Consider the following 23,120-nt stretch of genomic DNA (forward strand, 5'->3'; position numbering starts at 1 on the left):
GTTACGATTGCCCTGTGATTAATTTATTCATGCTGCAATGCATTCTGGGAGTACACTTCCTCAGCCCACAGATAGAATTATGTTGACTTGAAGGGTTTAAGTAAGCACAACTTGATGCAATTAAGCTTACTTAACTGAGTGTTAAGTTCAGCTTACTTGAGAATTTTAAGGCAATCAGTTTCCGCACATTCTTCTATAGACTTAAAATAAACAAGCCTTTCTAACTCACTAATCTTAAGATTACTTTGCTTAATTTTTTTGAGGCAACAAGTTTGCATACTTTTTTTAAGTAAGGACAACTAATCACATTTTACAGTGTAGCTACAAAATATGTTTGCAGTTACATATTAACAAGGTCATAGTCAGGTATGTTTAATAAAAACAAGAGTAACACAAAACAATCTAGCTTATAGTGTTGTGTTACTTTCATCCCACCTGATGGGGTCAAAATGTGAAATTATACTGTATTCGTTCCGCATTTGTACAACATACCACCTGCTATTGATAGACCACACTTGTGAGTTATTGACCAGAGCAAATCTATATCTCTGTCTAAAACATTTTCTAGTAAAATTACGTTTTTCTGAAAAATTGATTCAAATAATATTTTCTGTTTGCTTGACTGCATTTTTCGTTTGTAATGTAAAGACTGTGAAGTTTGGATTTTTAGAACCTTTGGACAGCAGCGTAACAACTTAAATAGCCGAGTAGTCTATGGTAGCTTGTCTATATAGCATATTTTAGTTTATTTATTATAAATTGAGTGAAAAAATATTAATATGTATGTGTCAGCAATGCGTCACCGTAATTCTGAAACTAAAGGAATTCAGTGTGAAAAGACAGTGTGAAAAAACTTGACTTTGAAAATCGGTCCGTTAACTCATTAGGGTGTAGCCCACTGTGATAACGCTGAGGCCATGCTATTTTTAGATAACATAGGCTAACAAATGTCCTGAGCCTACAAGGACCTCATTTTCGACATTTTGACCACAATGACTGAACTGAAACTGCATAACTCCGAAAGAGAGACTACATTAGCCAAGAGGGTAATCTAGCGCTCGGAAAGCGTTCCACCCCTAGGGGCTGCCATTGCTAACCAAGCCATCACCTGCTGTTAGCATCCCATTGACTCCCATTCATTTTTGAGTCACTTTGACAGTGAATAACTTTACATCTGAGACGTTTAAAGACTCCATTTGTCCATTGTTTATTTCTAAAGAAACATGACAATGTATAAAAGGCTCCATTACCTTGTATCTTACACTATCGCCCCGCAGCAGCTGTTTTTGTAAAAATAGGCTAACGATTGCGTCATAACCAACGCGACCCTGTCGCACAGTTGAGAAATTACCGTATAGACCTGAAGAGACGCTCGCAGGCAATCTTTTACTGTCTATGAGACAATCGGGGGGACGTGGAGACATGTCCTGGAGACTAGTCTGATAAAGTCAAGGGGGAAGAATGGGGAGAAGCCCATAGTGAGCCAAAAGCAACGGGAGAAAATATTTAAACAACGTGATTCAGCTTTCGCTTTCCACATTTACTAGAAGACTCACAGCTGTCCGACAGGAGGCTCACGTCACATCTACGTCGTCAAGCTCAGTCTGAGCCTGCGCAGTTCGCTCAGCCATCAGGAAGTGAGCGCCCCTAGGTTGACTTCATTCTTTCGCCGTAGACGTCAATGGGAACGCTCGGTCCATTTCTTTTACTGTCTATGACATTAACTCATTTTTGTCTTACCATGGTAGAGCAAAATGAAGACCGAAATAAACAGACCCTTCATTTCCAAGCCTAGTAACAACGCATATTTCCATTAATTAAAAGCGACATGTTCCCTCTACAGACAAATGGAGACAGTGTTTCTCCTCGTTATTTGCCAGGTCCCCGAAAATACACGGTCAAGCCAGCGAGCCGAACTTTCTTTTTTGACTATGCGCGTCTAATCGTGCTCTTACGGTATGGGTGCTGGAAGCGGTCAAAATTCACTACATCCATAAACATCCTCTTTGGTCTTCCTCTCGACCTCCTGTCTGGCAGCTCCACCCTCAGTATCATTTTATCGTTATACACTGAACATGTCCAAACCATCTCAACCTGGCCTCTCTAATTTTGTCTTCAAAACATCTCACATGTGCTGTCCCTCTGATGTACTCATTCTTGATCCAATCCATCGTCACTCCCAAAGAGAACCTCAACATCTTCAGCTCTGCTACCTCTAGCTCTTCCTCCTGTCTTTTCCTCAAACCATACAACATCGCTGGTCTCACTACTGTCCTGTACACCTTTCCTTTCATTCTTGCTGGTACTCTTTTATCACACAACAGACCTGAAACTTTTCTCCCCCCATTCCAACCTGCCTGCACACGCTTCTTCACCTCTTTTCCACACTCCCCATTGCTCTGGACTGTGGACCCTAAGTACTTAATAAACATGACTTATTTTAATGTTTGCATATGCAATACATTAATTATTTAATTTATAAATGTTTTAATAACTTTTTGATTGTAACGTTTTCATATGCTATACAATCATTAATCGTCATTAATATACATAATTTATTAATTTTATTGTTATTACTTTTTATTTCAAGGTATAGTTACGTATAATATATTAATTATTATGCATCATTTATTACTTTTAATTTTATTACTTTTTGATTGTAATGTTTTATAGGCTATATTATTTGAATAATTATACATTATTATTACTATGAATTTGTTACTATTCATGTTAATTATAATACATGATTAATGTTACTTTTAATTTTTTTGTTGGCAATTGCTATACATTAATTATTATACATGTATTAATTTTAATTGTATTATTTATATATATATATATATATATATATATATATATATATATATATATATATATATATATATATAAAACATTATTTATTACTATTAATTAATGTTATCCATGTTTATATCATACATCAATGTTGCTTTTTATTTTTTTATTTTAATGTTTCTATATGCTAGCCTATACATTAATTATTATTCTATTGATTTTAATTGTATTCATGTTTTATTGTTATTTTAATGTTTTATGTGTATTATATATGAATTATTATAAATTCATTACTATTTAATAATGTTAATATTCATGTTAATTATCATACATCATTAATGTTACTTTTTATACATAATTTATACAAGCACTTGCACTCTTCAATTTTCAAAAAAAATCAGAACTATTTTTGAATAGGTTTGCTCATTCTGTCATTTGATATTTGTTCAGAGTGACGCTGACTATTACTGTATTTATTTACAAGTCATTTTACTGTATAGTTTTGGAAAAAAGTACAGTCAAACTCGCCCCAAAAATCATTGAAGGACTTAGTCCAATTTTCAAAATATCATAAAAAATGATGGGTTTGCTCATTCTGTCATTTGATTTTTGTTCAGAGTGACCCTGACTATTACTGTATTTATTTACAAGTCATTTTACTGTATTGTATAGTTTTGAAGAAAAGTACAGTCAAACTCGCTCCAAATAGCACTTTGAGATTTTGTTTAATATAAAGTGCATTATAAATAATATGTATTATTATTATTATTAAATATCAAAGTACATTTGCACACTTACATTGTCCATTTTTCAAAATGTGATAAAAAATCCCTCCTTTTATAGGTTTGCTTATTCTGTCAATTGATATTTGTTCAGATTGACCCTGACTATTAATGTGTTTATTTACAAACTATTATTTATTTATTTATTTATTTATTAGAACTATATTATGTAATGTATAGTTTTGGAGAAAAGTAGTCAAACTTGCCCAAATATCATTCAAGCACTTGCAGTCAGTTTGACTGTACTTTCTCCAAAACTATACAGTAAAATGACTTGTAAATAAATACAGTAATAGTCAAGTTCACTCTGAACAAATATCAAATGACAGAATGAACAAATAAAAACACATAAAACATTAAAATAACAATAAAACATGAATACAATTAAAATCAATAAATTATGAATAATAATTCATGTATAGGCTAGCATATACAAACATTAAAATAAAATATAAAAAGTCACATTAATGTATAATATTAACACAAATAACATTACTTGAAATTAATAAATAATGGGTATATATATATATATATATATATATATATATATATATATATATATATATATATATATATATATATATATATATATATATATATATATATATATATATATATTAATAAATGTATAATAATTGCTGTATAGCATATGCCAACATTACAATCAAAAAGTAGTAAAATTAATAGTAATAAATTATGCATCATAGGCTAATTATATTATACATAACTATAAATTAAAATAAAAAGTAAAAACAATAAAAAAAGAATAAATTATGTATAATAATGAAATAAAAAATGTATAAATTATGTATAATAATTAATGTATTGCATATGCAAACATTAAAATAAGTCATGTTTATTGAAAACATTAATGTTGTTTATGGTCTTACTCTTTTTAGGGACAAATGCAAAAGTATAAATTAAACATCTTTATTACAGAGTCTTTAAATCCATTTTGACCGCTTCCCGCACCCATACCGTAAGAGCACGATTACACGTGCGTACTTAAAAAAAAGACGGCTCGCTTGACCGTGTATTTTCGAAGTACGGCTGGCTTGACCGCCGCAGTAAAAAAAAAAAAAAAAAAAAAACCTACTTTAGACCAGAGTAAGTGAGCGGAGTGGAGCAGCTATTCGTACTCTTTTCCGCTCAGTACTGAACATTCCATAAACAATGCAGTAGCCTGTCTGCAAACGCCAAAGTTTTGTGCGAACTTCCCAAAGCACTTTCCCCTCGGGAGATTTTGAAGTGCGTTCCACTCCGTGACGTTGACGAGGGAGGTAGAAACTCGCTCCCTGCAGTCAGAGCCCTGACTACTGAACTAGGGAGCGGATTGTGACGCACCCCAATGACCGGACCCTTCAATGTTGCAACTATATTTTCGGACAGGAAAAAATATTTTCAAATTATTTGTTGAAAAGCAGAGAACAGCAGCCATTCATTTCACCAGACAAACGAGAGAGAGAGAGAGAGAGAGAGAGAGAGAGAGAGAGAGAGAGAGAGAGAGAGAGAGAGAGAGAGAGAGAGAGAGAGAGAGAGAGAGAGAGAGAGAGAGAGAGAGAGAGAGAGAGAGAGAGAGAGAGAGAGAGAGAGAGAATTATCTGTATTTTCATTACGCTGTTGGTTTAGCAGGCTATATAGATTTGTGTGTATGATTCTGAAAGTAGCTAATACGCCATAAAGAAATTAAGTGAAAAATGTTAAAGTAATGTTGAAATAAGTATAATTTAAAAACTATTAATTGTTTTTATCTTTAATTTGTATTATATTTTGATTAAAAATATCGTAGAAAATATGCCAAAATAGAATTATTTTAAAGTGTGTTAAAAGTTGTACTGTGAAAATATGATGCTAATACACTTTTTATACATTTAAAGAGTGTACAATATTTTATTTGTACATTTGCAGTAAAGGCCTATTGTTGAAATATAATATATTTGAAATACAACAAAGTATACTTTTTTTTCACCAGGGACAATATGCGGTTTAAATGTGAAAAATAAGACTCTATAGGGCCAGTGATGGGTTCATAGAGTATATGCAAACTCTCGCACTGAGCACATTAAATGCCACTTTAGAAGTGCTTCTGTGCTACCTTTGCAGTGTAAGTGCATGCATACATTTCAGCAAATGTAGCACTTTATCGCTCTCTAGTGTCCAAAGCAAAAAAATCCCTTTTCCAAAAATAGTGCTACATTTACCAATGAGCTATAAATAGATTCTGCCTTTCTCACAGAGGAACCACTAATAAATAAAAAAAATAAGACACATTCCCAAAAATAAGACACATTTCCAAAACTAAGACACAAAACGGAGTTCACACATCTGGAATATAAAAAGGCTGTTTTAAAAATGGACCAGATAACGAATCAAAACAATCCAATCACACATAACAATTTTCGTTCATATGTACAGTTTAAGATCTGTTCTGCAGTGCAGTTTAGATCCAGTTTGCAAACATCAGACATTGAAATACTTCATTCTGCGTTTCTGTAAGGAGTGGCTTGCTCTCAAGAAAAGGCCAAAGGTTGAAGCCCTAAAATGTTAAAGGTGAACATGCACCAGAGAGAGTTTAGAAAGTAAAGGTTACATTCCAGACGGCGCGTTAGAGAGTGATATCAATGTACAGAGACACACTAGATGTTAGCTTCATCCTCAGTCATTTCTCATGGCAAACTCACAAATCACTTCTACCTTGTTCACAGATGCAAGACACAAAGTGTGAATGAAATATGCTTTTATGGCACTTCTTACATGAACACAAACTACATGAAATTCTTTGTGTTTTTCAGAAAATACATTTTTGAGGGCTCAGCTTTAAGGCACTTTCTCATTATTGGCTGCAACATTACAGAATAGGATATGTTAAAAAATACTTTTTGAGGAGAGCGTAGGAGAGCAAACTTCCTTTACAATGCTTTTTACCTAAAATAAAACATTATGCACTGATAATTTACAACATTTAGACACTCTTATGGTGTTAATGAAAAAAAACAACTAAAACAGCCATAATGTCTATAATCAATATTTACATGTGTTCTGGATGATTCTGTAGGCAGGTGATGAACTCTTTGACCGGATGACTCTGGAAACAGATCTGATAAACTGCATTAAACAGAGGAAATCTGGAAACAAACAGAGAAAATCATCAATCAAAGAGAGACAAAAATGCTTTCTATTCTGTAAAAAAAAAAAAAGGATATTTACTTTTCCACCAGCTTTTTGTGTTTGAGGATCTGATGAACTTCCGCTGCAGTCGCCGGACCTTGAAGTTTCTGGCCATTCAGCATTTCCTTCTCAAGCTCCTCGATAGACTGACAAAGAACAGAAATTTCTTTGAAGCACATGAACAGTGAAAGAAAATAAATCAACATTGAACACTGACAAGAAACTCACTTTCCCCGTTCTAGCGAACGCTTCTCCGATTTTGCGGTTGCGTCCTCCGTAGCATGTGGTGATGAGGTCGGCGACGCCGCAGCTCTCCAGAAACGTGGCGGGAGAAACCGGACTGGCTGTGCAGAATAACCGAGCGAAGGCGATCATCTCCATTAAACCCAGGCGGATCACGGCGGCCTTGGTGTTGTCACCGAAGTCCAGACCGTCACAGAAACCAGCACCCACCGCGACAATATTCTACAATATACGCATTAATTTCTCAACTCTTACCCAACTAAATGCTTCAGGAACTTTGGTAGAAAGAATGGATGATTGTTTACCTTCAAAGCCCCACAGATCTCCACAACATCCGCCTCCTCAACCACCGTCACACGGAAGTTTTGAGTTTGCATCAGTTCCTTCAGCAGCGGCCCGTGAGCTTTGCTTTTACACCCTGAAAACAAGATTTTTATTATATTTATTTGAAGAAATATACTTGGCAGATCACATTTATCTACAGTTATAGTGCAATATTTAAGCACATTGTCCTTCTCTATCATTTTAAATCAGTTTATCAGATCCAAACATTAGGCGAGAGAGCGCAAAGTTTCTCAGGGGAATGCAAACATTAGGCGAGACAGCGCAAAGTTTCTCAGATGAACGCAAACATTAGGTGAGAGAGCGCAAAGTTTCTCAGGGGAACGCAAACATTAGGCGAGAAAGCGCAAAGTTTCTCAGGGGAACGCAAACATTAGGCGAGAAAGCGCAAAGTTTCTCAGGGGAACGCAAACATTAGGCGAGAAAGCGCAAAGTTTCTCAGGGGAACGCAAACATTAGGCGAGAGAGCGCAAAGTTTCTCAGGGGAACGCAAACATTAGGCGAGAGAGCGCAAAGTTTCTCAGGGGAACGCAAACATTAGGCGAGAAAGCGCAAAGTTTCTCAGATGAACGCAAACATTAGGCGAGAAAGCGCAAAGTTTCTCAGGGGAACGCAAACATTAGGCGAGAAAGCGCAAAGTTTCTCAGGGAAACGCAAACATTAGGCGAGAAAGCGCAAAGTTTCTCAGGGGAACGCAAACATTAGGCGAGAGAGCGCAAAGTTTCTCAGGGGAACGCAAACATTAGGCGAGAGAGCGCAAAGTTTCTCAGGGGAACGCAAACATTATGCGAGAGAGCGCAAAGTTTCTCAGGGGAACGAAAACATTAGGCGAGAGAGCGCAAAGTTTCTCAGGGAAACGCAAACATTATGCGAGAGAGCGCAAAGTTTCTCAGGGGAACGAAAACATTAGGCGAGAGAGCGCAAAGTTTCTCAGGGGAACGAAAACATTGGGCGAGAGAGCGCAAAGTTTCTCAGGGGAACGAAAACATTGGGCGAGAGAGCGCAAAGTTTCTCAGGGGAACGAAAACATTGGGCGAGAGAGCGCAAAGTTTCTCAGGGGAACTAAAACATTAGGCGAGAGAACCCAAAATTTCTCAGGTGAACGCAAACATTAGGCAAGAGAGCGCAAAGTTTCTCAGGGGAACTAAAACATTAGCCAAAAGAACCCAAAGTTTCTCAGGAGAACGCAAACATTTGGCGAGAGAACCCAACGTTTCTCAGGAGAACGCAAACATTTGGCGAGAGAGTGCAACGTTTTTCAGGGGAACGCAAACATTAGGCGAGAGAATCCAGAATTTCTCAGGGGAACGCAAACATTAGGCGAGACAGTGCAAAGTTTCTCAGGAGAACGCAAACATTAGGTAAGAGAGCGCAGCGTTTTTCAGAGGAACTAAAACATTAGGCGAGAGAACCCAAAGTTACTCAGGGGAACGCAAACATTAGGCGAGAGAACGCAAAGTTTCTCAGGAGAACGCAAACATTAGGCGAGAGAGCGCAAAGTTTCTCAGGGGAACGAAAACATTAGCCGAGAGAGCGCAAAGTTTCTCAGGGGAACGCAAACATTAGCCGAGAGAACCCAAAGTTTCTCAGGGGAACGCAAACATTTGGCGAGAGAGCGCAACATTTCTCAGGGGAACGCAAACATTAGGCGAGAGAGCGCAAAGCTTCTCAGTGGAACGAAAACATTAGCCGAGAGAACCCAACGTTTCTCAGGAGAAACATTAGGCGAGAGAACCCAAAGTTTCTCAGGAGAACGCAAACATTTGGCGAGAGAGCACAACGTTTCTCAGGGGAACGCAAACATTAGGCCAGAGAACACAACTTTTCTCAGAGGAACACAAACAATAAATGAATATTTAAAAAAAGATTACAAATATTAACAGCATAACAGCTACAGGTAATATTCCCATTTTTATGTACTTGCCGATAGTAGTTTCACAGAATTTCTCATCAGCAACCTCATTGGCCAGATTGGCTCCCATCAGCACAGTCATGGTGATGCCTAGTTTTTCCCTAATGACATCAGAGATCAGTTTCAGTCCGTCAGGACCCTCATCCACACCCTTACGAAACACACACAGTGATATAGCAGCGCTGCAGGTCTACATACAAATGTAAAATTTAATGGAGTAAGAAATGCATATGCAAAAAATAAGACAACTTACCTTAATGAGGGACATTCCTACAGCATCTGTCTTGATGTGACCCTTGATGGTGTCACAGACTCTGGACACAAACTGGTGTGGGATGACAAAGATGAGGATATCAGCGCCTTTAACTGCGTCCAACAGCTCTGGGACCCCCACCTAAAGAAAAACAGCCATTTATCACCGGGTTCTTCATCAAAGACTACTTTTAAGCTCTTTTCCATTAGTTTCAAGTTTGCTTAGCAAAGATATGCTACTTTACATATAATGTCACTATTTAATTACCAAATTTCCAGTAAAGTACTAAATTATCCAATGGAAATAATGGAAAACGAGTTCAATGTCAATGGAGATGCTTCACGTTCTCACCACATTGGGCGGCAACTTGTGTCCGGGCAGGTATTTGACGTTCTCGTGTTCGGTGTTGATGATTTCGGTAAGTTTGCGTCCGTTGATCATCTCCTCAAACACCCACATGTTCACTGTGCTGTCAAACGTGTTGTATTTTGCTGCATTGGCACCCACTATCTTGGCAATGGCAGAACCCCTGAGGAAATTACAGACCTTTGCTTAAAAGTGCTCAATACTGCCACTGGATTAGTAATGACAGCTGCACTGAGGGCTTAATTAACAGAAGAATTACTGTGACACATATTCTGAACTACAGAATGGCTATTGACTTGGAACTGGGATTTATTTTTATTTTTTTTAACCACTGGTTTTGGGAACTACTATTATAATAATTCTATGGTATTCAAACATTTAAAATTGTGTCTGCAATAAAAAAAATATATAAAAAACACTGGAAGCATGAAACCATGCAATTAAGATACTAATTATGGATAATAATAATCCAGTGAATATATCTTCTTACAGCTTTTCTTCTCTGCAAAGCCAACAGGCTGAAGTTTATGGGTCAGGAAAAAGGGAGAGAAAAACTGCAGCCTTTTCTTTTAGCTTAAGGATCACTGAACACCTGGGTCAATCGTTACTCAGCAAATATTACCTCAGCAACTTCAGCTAAGCCAAACAATGCACATTTGGACTTTAAACAATAAATGTAATGCATTATAAATAATGTCCAACATAACTTATAGAATATTATTAGCCTATTATAGTGAGTTTAAGTATATTTTACACCTGATATCCGCAGGGAAGCCGTGCAAGATATAGCCTACGTATTTAATCAACTTCCTAAAATAGATATGTGCCTTAAAACAGGCTGCTTACAAATATACTTCAGCCAAAACACCACCATTATTACTATAAAACATGAATCAGCAAAAAACAGTGTAAAACAAGCACGCAGTGTAAATGTCACGCACCAGTTGCCAGAGCCGATAATGCAGACTTTCTTGGCCGCCATGCTGCGCGTCTGTCCCGGCTGGACTGGCTGAAGGACTTCGGTGTGTTCGAGAGCCGCTGACGGACCGGAGCGAATCCTGTCACTGTGGGCGCGATTTTAAATAGCCCGTGAACGCGCCTCACTCCCCTCAAAGCGCATTGGCTCATTTCCTCTCATGCAGACTGACCAAATGATTCGATGATTTATTATTATTAGAAATCATTCTTGTAGGTTACGAATTACGCAGATTTAACCCGGCTAAGACTTGGAGGGTTAAGCTAATTATCCATTACACAAGAAGCGTTTGTAAATATTTTAGCAATATCAAAACGATCGATTAATACACTCCTGAGGGAAACAGTTCGACGAGACGTAAGTAGGCATATCATTATAACTTCTGTATTTTCTGTGTTCGTGGTGAAATATTTCAGAAAGTTGTGTCTTAGGGTCGCTAAAAGATGCCTCAGCGGAGTCGTATATTGATCAAATCGCAAGCAGTTCTATTCACCACCTCACGAAAAAGATTGAAAGGGCAGCGAATTGTGAGCATCAATACAAGATAAACTTTATTATAACACATGGCTAATAGAGAAATACAACATTTGGTCCATTAAAGAAAATAATGAAAAACAAGATTGTAAAGATATAAAACCAAAGCAAATGCATGACTTTAGGAAAACAACAAAATATCGTTAAAAATTAAAACTACCAATAATGTTAAAGTCTTTAGCACTTGACTTCTAAACGCTTTGAATTACTTGAGTTGAAGAACCATTGGACTATATGCAGCGCATCTATGAAATATTAAAACACTTGACAGTTTTCCTAGACATGTTTTGTGGCTAGCCATGGCCAGTTAGTACTTGCATTGGCAGATATTTCCATCTTGTTCTTTCAGACTGACAAGTCGACTATAATGATAAATAATCAAATGAACCAATAAACCGTAAAAGGCAATTCTCCAAATATATTAATACATATCACAGAGAGGTTGGAGTGAAAGTACTTTACAGTCCAGGACGAAGTTTGTGACCGAAAGGTCTATAATCAAACAGGTCAATCAGCAGTACATCTAATCTTGTGGATCTAAAACGACTATTAGACAGATGAGTTCTGAAAAAGTCTTATTTACCGCAGAAAGCGTTAATCAGTGAGCACTCGACTTTAACGCCAGCAGACTTGTTCAAGGAACTTCCTCCGAGCTATTCACAAAGCTGAGGTACTAAACTACATAATAATCCGTCATCTATGCTTAACTAGACTAGATCTTCATAAAGTTCATATTATGAGAACATTAAAATAATCAAAGACAATATCGATAATTTTGAAAATAACAAACGACCCCTCCAAAAAGTAACTTGTTGATTTGCTTAATAAAGACAGCGGCAAATAGGCTCAAACATTGGCTTGTCTAAGAGCATTCATATGACTTCTGTTTGGAATTCAGATACATTAGAAAAAATATCCAACAAAGTCTGTCAGTTTGGTCAGAAAACAATTTTCCAAAATGACAGCATTTCAAAATAACTTCAAAATGTCCAGTTGCATGGGAAACGTGTATCAGGTAAAAACAAGGATGACAGCAGAATTTCAAGGGGGTGTTAGTCTGGCAGAGTCACAACAAAAAAATAAGGTCATTTCTGTGTGAGGGGTCATTTCTGGGCAGCTACAGCAGGACAGCACAAGATAAACTGTAATATAACTGTAGTGATCAGCGTCTGCAGTACACAGCAGCAGGAAATGCGCTACCCAGAAACCCCTCCGGTCCTGTGTCGTAACATCCGCAAGCTGGCTTATGTGTTTCGAATGCCAAGAGCCTGTTCCAGCTCCTGTCTCCTTTGCTGAACCTGAGAGAACGAGATTGTGAAAAATGTCAGTAAAAAAGGAGCATGACAACCTTTGCGATTTTAAACAGTGGCTAAATAAGATAACTGCAAAGTGTAAAGCGTCACCTTTGAATAGAAATAACGGCACACAGCCTCCTGAGCCCAAGGCTGGTAGTAGAATTCAGCTCTCCTCTCCTCCTCCGGGTTTCCTACCACATCCGTCATCGTCTGCAATGACACCGAATTCAGACATCAGCAGAATAAGATGCAACGGATACTGATTAATGGCTTTTGTTTGGGGAAACACTTTCAGAAACTTGTCGCAATATTCAATCCCAAGGAATTACGTGCAACTGCTTTTTAACAGATGGTACATATTTAGACTGATAAATTGCACTTGAGCAAACAGATGCAAGCTTTATTTTTTTCCCTAGCTATTTAGAAATTCAGCATTCCATACAATTTACTCTGAAACACTCTCCCAACCCCCAAAGTCATTACAAATCCAGTCAGTCCAAGCTGAGCAAACATACAGATGGAGAAAGACTACAGCTCCGGGCGAAGGTTAAACAACCTCTTCCGACTAGCAAATTTACTGCATGCACTTATAAAATGGACCTTCCAACTTCACGTGTCCACAAAATCATGGTATTATGATGCTACCAGGACCAAAAAAGATTGGTAATATGAAGAACACGTCCTGTCAGTATTTGGACTCACCTTCAAGTCTCTGCACTGCGACTGGAGCCAGTCATTGATGAAGCCCTGCGGGTCTCGTGCGAAGCTCAACATGAACTCCCTTTGAGTCTTCAGCTGGTTAATAGTTTCAATGGTCTCGTGGATCTGAGGGAACAAGCAAACACGTGTGAGGGACCATATTTAACATTTTAATTACACAACAGTTAGTTCTGCTTCACTGCTTTGAATGTGCAGTTAAGTATGAACTTCGTTATTGAACTGCAATATAAGAGCAATCACACTCAATCTTGCCTGATGTATTGAGGTTTTATTATAGTCTGATCTTTCATCAGCACAAACTGCAACAAAACACAAAGTTCAACCACTGACCGTGGAGAACAGAAATTTAAGACTGTTGCAAACTGACTAGTGAGCCAACTAGGTCAAAGGGGAACAAAAAAAAAAAAAGGTCAAATGTATGCGAGTGAAAGTTCACAGCACTATAGAGCCAAATCAATACTGCTTAAGCTTTTGATGCTAATTCTTCATAGCACAAAAATGTGTGGCGAAATGTATTTTTTAAAGGTGTAGTGTGTAGTATTTATTAGGCTCTATTTGAGAGAAATGCAATATAACATACATAACTATGCTTCCAGTGGAGTATAAACACCTTACATAATGCACTGTTATGTTTTATTACCTCAGAACGAGCCATTTTTATTTCTATACACCACAGGGACCCTTTCAATGAAATCCCCATTTTGTGCAGTCATGTTTCTACCCAAATGGACAAACTGCTCTACAGAGCGCTAGTCACTCTTTGCTCTCTTCGACAACAAAATTTGTCCTGTGTCAGCCACCGCAGCTTCTCTATGAGCTTCGAAAGTGAGGGGTAAGCGGTGGGTGATTGCAATTCACAATCTCGCAGCTAACATTTACACACTGCACCTTTAAACAAGTCCAAATGTATTAAAATATTTGAAAACAGAAAATCACCTTTAAACATACTTCATCCCTAAATCTGCATGATAAATGAGTTTTTACATGAATGTTGGGCCATATAAACAGGGGTGGACATAACTGGTGCACAGGTGTGACCAAAAAACCAAACAATTACTGTGTAAATAACTTCAGACTGCTCATTTTTGTACCGTAATTGTCGATCGTCGTTAGTGCACAATCACTGTTCTAGATCGACTAACTACAATATAATATTTCAATTGGAACCGAATGAGTGATACCAGTGCTTATGCAACCTGCCAAAAAAAGAGCTGATTTTAGGTTTGAAAATATATAAATTTAATAAATTAAAAAGATAATTTATCATCATTGTATTTTAACATAATTTTATTTTTATTTCATTCCCCCCCCCCCAAAAAAAGTATAACCACACTTCATTTATTTTTAAATAAACTTTAAAAATTATTTAACTTTAAACTTTAATTATTTTCTTTTTTTGTTATATTTAATGTTCAACTGTGTGTAGTGTGAGCACCAAACCGAATCTCCAGGTGCTCTCATGAGAACCACACTAAAAAATTGTGCACTCCTGCGTAGAATCTTAAAGAGGAAATGAAAGGAAGTGAACTTTCACTCACAGCTAGTTTATCTTACCGTTTAAACCAATTCAAAATCTTTTCAGCTGAAAATCATGGATCACATCAAGCAAGCAAGTAACCGTGGCAACAATGTAACCACGGCGAGTCCGGTTGCTATCCCTGAAGTGGCTACTAGACTACTAAAGACTCTTAGCAAACAGAGAGGAATAAAAATTAAACATGAGCAAAAGCTGATGGAAAACAAGACTCTTTTTCCTGGACCATTCCCTGCCTTTTATCCACAGCAAAACAACTCACAAACAGTCAGACCTGCGTGCTGCCAAGAGTCACTTTGATATGCAAGCACAGGAAGTGCCACAAAGCAACAGAGTGAACGAGATCAGAAGCGTTCTCCCCTGTGGTGATGCGCAGAGCACTTTGAGGACTGTTTACTCAACCCGAACAAAGACGCAACTTTGGAGGCTTTCGGCCACATTTGAAACTTTCGTACCTTGTTGTCGAGGCCTGCGATCTCCTGCTGACTGGCAGTGGACAGCAAGAACGAATTCATCTGGGTCTTCAGGGTGTCGTCCACCTCCACATCTATATCGTAGCATGCCGTCTTCTTCTGGTCGTTGGGATCCACACTGACACACAAATGGATTTTCAGACAATACATCACAGACAAGCAAGAAACAATGACTTTGAGTAACATGACATTGCCTGCAGCTACCTTATGACATGGTTGATGATGATTGGCTCAGGGGGCATCAGTAGCGCATGCAGCCGCTGAGGAATCTCAGAGAACTTCATCCTCTGGGTTTCAAAAATCTAGAAAAGAAAAGAGGAGAACCAACATTTATTTTGTTTCAAAGATCTAGAATAAGGATAACCAATAATTATTTGGTCTTATAGGCCCTGTTTCACCTGGGTATGAAGATGCATTTGTCAATCAGATCACAAGTAGACAAGGGACACAAATTTCCCATTAACACCGTGTTTTTATATAAATACATAGGCTCTCTCTGATCTTTTGATCTAATGGATGAATGGGCTCATGAAAATTACATAGGAGAGCATTCGGAGACAACAGAAAAAACATAGCGAGCTGCACGGCCACACCAAATGCGATGAGTGTGTGTTAGAAATCTAGCCTAGAAGTCTAGACGCACCCTAGTGGCAGCAAATTTAATCTGCCCGCAATTGTCGTTTAGGAACTCTAAATACCCTTCTGAGCTGTATTCCTCTCAATTTGGACGGGCCAATCACATCATGTATAGAGTCGGCGGGCGGGGCCATAATGACGACGGCCGAGTTGCGTTTGCGTGCTTCTAGTAAACGCAGAAACTGGCGAACGGCGGTCTTTCGAATCAGCTTTGACCGCGACTCTGGAAGACTTGGAGTTAAGCTTTTCTCTGAGAAAAGAACAAAGAACGGCGCTGAAGTCATTCTTAAAAAGGAAGATGTGTTTGTAGTTTAGCCGACCGGATACGGTGAATGTTTAATCTGTCAGCGAGCTCTGTTTCACCTTCGTTGCTCTGGTTGGTGTAGCGCTATCCTATCGCGTGCAGAGGGAGTTTGAAAGACAACCGTTTATCCCGCCCCTCGGATTGAGCCCTGTCTATGGTTCGTTTCCAGACCAAACATCTTGATGTGGATCTGGCCTGTTAGGCTATTAGAAATCAGGAATGGTGAGAAAACATGGTGGTGCTTAGTACGTTTTTTGTCTTCAAACCAAATTTGGGTTTTTTGCCAACAAAGTTTAATTATCTTCCCTAGCACGCTGGGTCAGTGGCGTAGAGTAGACGGTCTTTTGTGGCTGTTCAAACACATTCGCTTACACAACGAAATAAATCTGGTCAAATGTGTTTTCGACTACCTCTGTAAGTGGTCGAAAGTGTTTACGACCCCATTTACAACTGTATTTAGCGTTGTCCACTTGTGATCAGATTTCAATGCAAAGTATTTTGATAATTCAAACAACTTTAAAGACCTAGAATGAGAAGACCGGTCAACTATTGTATTTCAAAGCTCTACCACGAAGAACACTGACAATTGCACCACCCTGGTTAAAGCAGCATTTTCCAAATCAAACATGAATTGAACAAAGAAGTTTGCAAGTTCCACTCCAAATGACTAGCTTTTCTAGTACTTCCTGAAGTCATACAAAATTAACATGCATTTTTATTTAATTACTTGGTGTGGGCTGCTATTTTGTTGCACGGCAGTCTGCAGGCCTAGATATACGAAAGTGAAATCAAAGAACGAACTGGCGTCATCGGTTCGATTTTGAAGAAAATCAGGCCATAAAGTTATTTTTAGTAGTTTGAAACAGCTTGCCAAAACAAACTGGTAAACGCTGTCAAACTGCCATTGGTTCACGGCAATTATGTAATAGGTAGGTGTGATCTGTGGCTCTGCATTCTTTGATGCGGAAATCTTGTCTAGCTCATTTCAAGGTCTGATGTTCATGGTTACGGTTTGTCATGTTTAATACGGCAAAGCTGCTGCTTTAAAGCTATATATATATTGCATAAAGTGCTCAATAAGAGTGACTTGACTAGAGCACATGCCAACAGATCAACATTATTACGCTTTCAGGTGCTTTCTTACCTGTAAGACTAAAAACTAGCAAATGCCGAAATGTCTAACCGAGGAACAATGACTCCGAGAAAAAGTGTTTTCAAACAGTTTCCATTTGAATGTTTCTGTCTTGGTCTGGTATTTAAGGGAATTTTGCAAAGATCTCAGGGCTCGATACTGTTAACAGGTCAGCCAGTAATGCTGAACATCTTAAGATAACCCAGCATTATGTAATTTTCAGAAGTCAGGTATACATTTAATTTTTTACCTCAGAGAATTTGATGTTATGTATAGATTACCTTTGAATTGATTATGTATATGGCATTATATATTTACCTTACTGTTAGTAAATTGTTACACTTTGATTGATTCTGACTTGCTCTGGAATTATTCAGGTTAGGAACGGGTATAATTTCAACAAGGGGTTAAATAGAATAATTAAATGTGTGGTTATTTATTAAATATAATTCGAACCTAAATTAAATGTGTGTCATTTTTGACTTAGTTATACAACTTTGGAAAGAACATAAAAGAACTTCGCCTTGAGTAATTCAGGGCCTTACCGATGTTATAGTCAATTTCAAATGTATTACTAACCTTAAAATGTAACATAAAATGTTTTCTATTGGCTCAAGATGGTCAGTTCTACCATAAGACTACATTCAGCAACTCAGCTGAGGTCACGGTCATCTAATGAGCTATGATCACAGGGTTAAAAGCATCAAAAGACAAACTCCATAGTCATTGTTACCTGCTGGAGGTATTTGTCGCAGTTGATGTACTCTCGTTCATGAGGGTCCTGGAGTTTGTGGGTCTTCACGTACTGCCACAGAGCCTGAATGATCACAGGGCGAGTCTGAGTGTGAATCCCCAACAATCGGGCCAGCCTGGGGTCCAACTTAAACTGAGGGGGCTAGAAAGAGATCGATTTGTCCCATTAGTCACATTTACTCAAATACAGCTGAATAAAATTCAAAGATTATCCAGTGAAGACATCTCAATGTGCAGTGGCACCACCTGCTGGTGGTTTTTTAAGATCAACAAGGGTTATTTTTGGAATAGCAAGCTTGCATACTACATGCACACAGTACGCGTTTGTCATCACCTGGTAGTCCAGCATGAGCAATACAGTACAGCGGACCCCAACATCTCCTGGCCTCTTCACCTGAAATCCATCGGTCTCCTGAGTCGTGGCTGTTCGGTGCCACTGAAATCAAGACAAAGACACTTCAAAAATGGACACAAAAGTGACAACCGAAAGATTCTGGTGGACAGTACATCAGTGGACAAAGTTTTAAAATACTACAGTTGAGAAATGCACTTTTCTCCTCACCTCCACCAAATGATTGTCAGGTCCATATAAGTCTTTATCCAACTCAATCACTAAAGACTTGAAGAAAGAAGAAAACTTCCTCTTCTGCTTGGTGGCTTCATACTTGGACACAGCAGTCTGAGAAGGAGAAAACAAATGTTTTCAGAAATAGCCGCCTTGTACTTCTTCAGTGTCAATAAAGAGTTTGACTTGAAAGCCTCGCTTACATCTTCAAGAAGTCGCCCCTCCACACGCAGCTCCCAAGATGCAACGGTACCCTCGCCATCCTCTGCATCCGGTTTGGCAGGATTGAAGGTGTTGGAGATAAATATCCGTAGTTTTCTTTTTTGCTACACAAAACAATCAGATATAGTGTGACACCTTTCGATCAAATGTACAAGCACATGAACGATGGAAGAACAGGCACTTTTTGGTTCTTTTAAAGGCATCAAATGACCGAAAGACATCCAAAACAATGTTGGGAAAGAATCTTTGAGTACCTTGATGGGTCTCTTGAGAGCTTCCTGAATATCGAGACGTTTGCGCATGATGGTCTGGTCGAGCTTCCTCTCAAACGCCAGCAGGTCCATGTACGCCTGAGACTCAGGAACAAGTTCTCTGATCTAAAACGAAGCCAATGAGAAAATCAGGATGATCTAAAAAAAACACTTCATCAGTCGGCTGCATCTTTAATTATTCCGTTTCTGGCCTCAATTTCTTAATGCAATCTGATGCAAGGTTTTTTTCTTATTTGCATGTGTAGGAAAGTAGACATGGGGAAAAAAAGCAAGCCAACTATTTGAACTGCACACATTTTGCCATTAATTTTACAGATTCAGATTATTTTATTTAATGCCATGTGAGCATTCAAAGCTATTTTCATGGCAAAAATTAAACTACAACAATACAAATATCATATAAATACAATAAAAAACAAAACAGCAAGTCATATTATACAAGATGTTTTAAATTAACATATGATAAAAAATCCAAAACCTTTTCAGGCATAATATCATTCATTAATTTTACATCTAGTTGAGTTACAAAACAGATTTCATGGCCACTTACTCTTTGAGGTAGGATTTTATCTGCCATTTTCTTCTTCTTGGCACTAAAAGGAAAACAGCACCATTAGCAAGAGTCCAATTAAGCACTTCAAAAGATTTCAGTTACCCGCTAACAAAATCCTGAGGTTAAGTCTTAAGTGCACTTACTGTTGGTTGCGATTCTGTTGCTGGACCTGCTGGATCTGATTTGGAGCCGGACGCTTGCGGGACGGATCCATGACTGGCATGCCTGGGCGGGACACTGGACTGGCCCCGTAACCAGGGGGGCCCATGGAAGGTCCCTGAGGGGTCATACGATTTGTTGGAGGCATTCCTGGTCTCTGCAATGGTAGGAACGAAGGTTAGTTATCCGAATGGATGACAACTATTTCAATGAAATTTCACTTGAATATTAAACGAGTTGATTTTGTATTAGGGTAACATAAAGGAAAACAGCCATGTGAACATTTTGTATTAACAGTAGTTTTTTTAATTTCTTCTCTCAGACATTTCACCTCTTGTTGTAAGACTGGAGTCTATTAATGTTGAGAAAAGGGCACTTAAAAGTACACAAGCTGTCTGTCGAGTCCAGTTTAGGACAAGCGCAGATTAAAATGTTCGTCTGCACTGTGTTTCATCCTTTGAGTGAATCAATAAACAACCTTGAATCTCATCTCAAAAAAACGGAGAATGCAAAATGCACAAACATGCATTGTGGGAAAAATGTGATATTTTTCAACTTGCATTTCTCCAAAATAAAAGAGTAAATGCGTTCAAGGTTTTACTGAAGGATGTAGACAGGCAAGAAAAACAGCACAACAAAACCCAATTCATCCTTGAAAATAAGACGCAGCCAACAAAAATTCTCTGCATATTAAAAACTAGTGATTGTTTATCATTTATAAACACAATAGCATTTTAGTGTCCCTACAAGTAGCTTTTAGAACGCTTAAATCAGAATAAAGGACAAACATTGCTTAGTAAAACAAGTGTCGCTAACTATTATACTCTTTTACAGATGATCATTTAAGCTTAAAGTGATAGTTCACCCAAAAATGAAAATTATCCCATAAATTACTCACCCTTAAAGGGATAGTTCACCCAAAAATGACATTTCTGTCATCCTTTACTCAACCCTCAAGCTGTCTAAAACCTGTATGAATTTCTTTCTTCATCTGAACACAAGGGACGATATTTGGAAGAATCTCAGTAACCAAACAGTTAACTAGAGCCACTGACTTCCATAGTACTTTTTTTCCTACTCTGGAAGTCAATGGCTCCAGTTAACTGTTTGGTTACTGACATTCTTCAAAAAAATCTTCCCTTGTGTTCAGCTGAAGAAAGAAATTCATACAGGTTTGAAACAACTCGAGGGTGATTAGAGGACGACACATTTCATTTTAAAGTGAACTATCCCTTTAAGGCAACCTCTGTGTATATGATCTTCTTTCAGCCAAACACAACCAAATAAATATCCTCCTAGCTACCACATATTTTGAAGCTCAAAAAATTGCATCCATCCATTATGAAAGTAATCCATACGAACCCAGGGATGTAACATAAGACATAAAGGCTTTCAGAAGTGAATGATGCTGCATGGATTACTTTTATGACTGATGGATGCACTTTTTGAGCTTCAAAATCACTCCCATTATAAAGATGGGGTCCAAGAGCCAGGATATTTTAATCATACAAATCTGCTTCGGTTTGGCTGAAAGAAGAAAGTCAAATACACCTAGGATGGTTTGAGGGTGAAAAAAATCATGAACATTTTAATTTATGGGACCAACTTATTATCGTCAAATTGCTCGCTTTTTGTATATTGAAAACAAATGTCTTCAACTGGAAAAACACAAAACAGATATTTCCACTGGTGTCTCCGAACACACTGCATGAAATATAATGCTAGTTATATCAACATCAACACTGTCCATCAATGCCGAAAACCCATCAGGATGATGTTCTTGTAGGCCCCACCAACACACAAACCTCAGTATTTAAGACTCGTCTTACATCATCAAAACGAACTGCTGAATAATTTCCTTTTTGTAAATTCGATGTAACTAAACCTCCCAACAATAATCTTATCCGGTTTAACGTTATTAAAGCTTCATACTAGCCTATGAAGTTTGATGCTTTGCAGTGCCCTTAGCAACAACACCGCTGCACACACGCACAATAATACCAAGATATTCCGACTTTAACTATTTAAATTAATTTAAAAACATTCAGAATTTTCTGTGCATTGAATAAACGCACGAATCCTGCACGCAAGCATTAAAACAAAACCCCTTCGTTTAGGTTAGGCTGCTTCTTTGTTCTCCTCGCGCCTTACCGGGTATCCGGGCATCGGCGATCGATACATATGGTTCTGCGGGCCGCCGGGTCCCATCCGTCCTGCGGGCGTACCGGGACCCATACCGGGTCCTGCACCGGCTACTGGCGGCCCGGGTCCCAATGGGGCTCCGCCGCCTCCGGGTGTCGCAGGCTGAAAACCACTCCGCGCCGCCATCTTCTCCGCGAGCCGCAAACAGACGGATGAGCACCACCGGTGTGATGTGAACGAGTATCGCGAGAGTTGAAGAGCGGCAACGATGAGCAGTGACGCAGTCTCGCGAGATGTGGAGAGATCCCGCCTTCGCACTGACGACATCTAAAGAATGTCAACTAATCTATATTTCCATTAAAGAAGATGAAAATAAAATTGAAATGTATTCATATTATGATTATATCCATTGGTAATAAACGTTTTGTATTTTATGGATATAGTGGTAATCAATGAGGAAAGGTAATTAATGTTGACTTTTTGTGGTTTTGTTAAAGAATTAACCATGGTTTTAGGTAAAATTGTAGTAGCCATTTTTTAAACTACAAATACGATGTTTAAACTATGGTTAGTGTAGCAAAATGAGTATTCGGCTCAAATGGTTGTGAATAAATTCACACTACATCCAAAAGAGGGAGACAAACACCCAGAGAAGACCTACTCTGAAATCAAAACAAAACCTTAACAACAAACCGCAAAAACATTTTTCTTATTACTGGGTGCTTCATCATATTTGTCAGCCTTTTAAATTTAGGTTGGTATAAATAAAAACACAACAAAAGAGAGATATAGTGTCACTATCTATGGGGGTGACATGAATGATCACAGTCTGAATAGTTAAAATGGCTTCTGTCCAGTGCAGTGGACATCATAAGATTAGATCCAGGTGGAAGTCAGGCATAATAATAATAATAATAATAATAATAATAATAATAATAATAATAATAATAATGCGTTCAATTTATATAGCGCTTTTCTAGGCATTCAAAGC

At 38.0% G+C, this 23,120-nt stretch overlaps 2 protein-coding genes across 2 annotated transcripts; both read right to left on the reverse strand.

Moving 5' to 3' along the window:
• Positions 1-6,297: 6,297 nt before the first annotated feature.
• On the reverse strand, positions 6,298-10,959 carry gpd1b (glycerol-3-phosphate dehydrogenase 1b). The gene is made up of 8 exons (XM_067415512.1): positions 10,801-10,959; positions 9,845-10,022; positions 9,494-9,634; positions 9,253-9,391; positions 7,292-7,404; positions 6,972-7,208; positions 6,783-6,889; positions 6,298-6,700 (listed from the first exon to the last, which is right to left on the reverse strand). Exons 1-8 carry the CDS (start codon positions 10,839-10,841, stop codon positions 6,604-6,606), a joined length of 1,053 nt encoding a protein of 350 aa, XP_067271613.1. The 5' UTR covers positions 10,842-10,959; the 3' UTR covers positions 6,298-6,603.
• A 401-nt stretch (positions 10,960-11,360) lies between these two features.
• On the reverse strand, positions 11,361-22,372 carry smarcd1 (SWI/SNF related, matrix associated, actin dependent regulator of chromatin, subfamily d, member 1). Its single transcript, XM_067415511.1, has 13 exons — positions 22,139-22,372; positions 19,972-20,144; positions 19,826-19,868; positions 19,258-19,380; positions 18,985-19,107; positions 18,779-18,895; positions 18,551-18,652; positions 18,197-18,358; positions 15,596-15,693; positions 15,374-15,509; positions 13,367-13,489; positions 12,773-12,874; positions 11,361-12,667 (listed from the first exon to the last, which is right to left on the reverse strand). Exons 1-13 carry the CDS (start codon positions 22,313-22,315, stop codon positions 12,614-12,616), a joined length of 1,533 nt encoding a protein of 510 aa, XP_067271612.1. The 5' UTR covers positions 22,316-22,372; the 3' UTR covers positions 11,361-12,613.
• Between the last annotated feature and the right edge of the window lie 748 nt (positions 22,373-23,120).

Source organism: Pseudorasbora parva, chromosome 14, assembly GCF_024679245.1.
Source record: "Pseudorasbora parva isolate DD20220531a chromosome 14, ASM2467924v1, whole genome shotgun sequence".
Classification (NCBI taxonomy): Eukaryota; Metazoa; Chordata; class Actinopteri; order Cypriniformes; family Gobionidae; genus Pseudorasbora; species Pseudorasbora parva.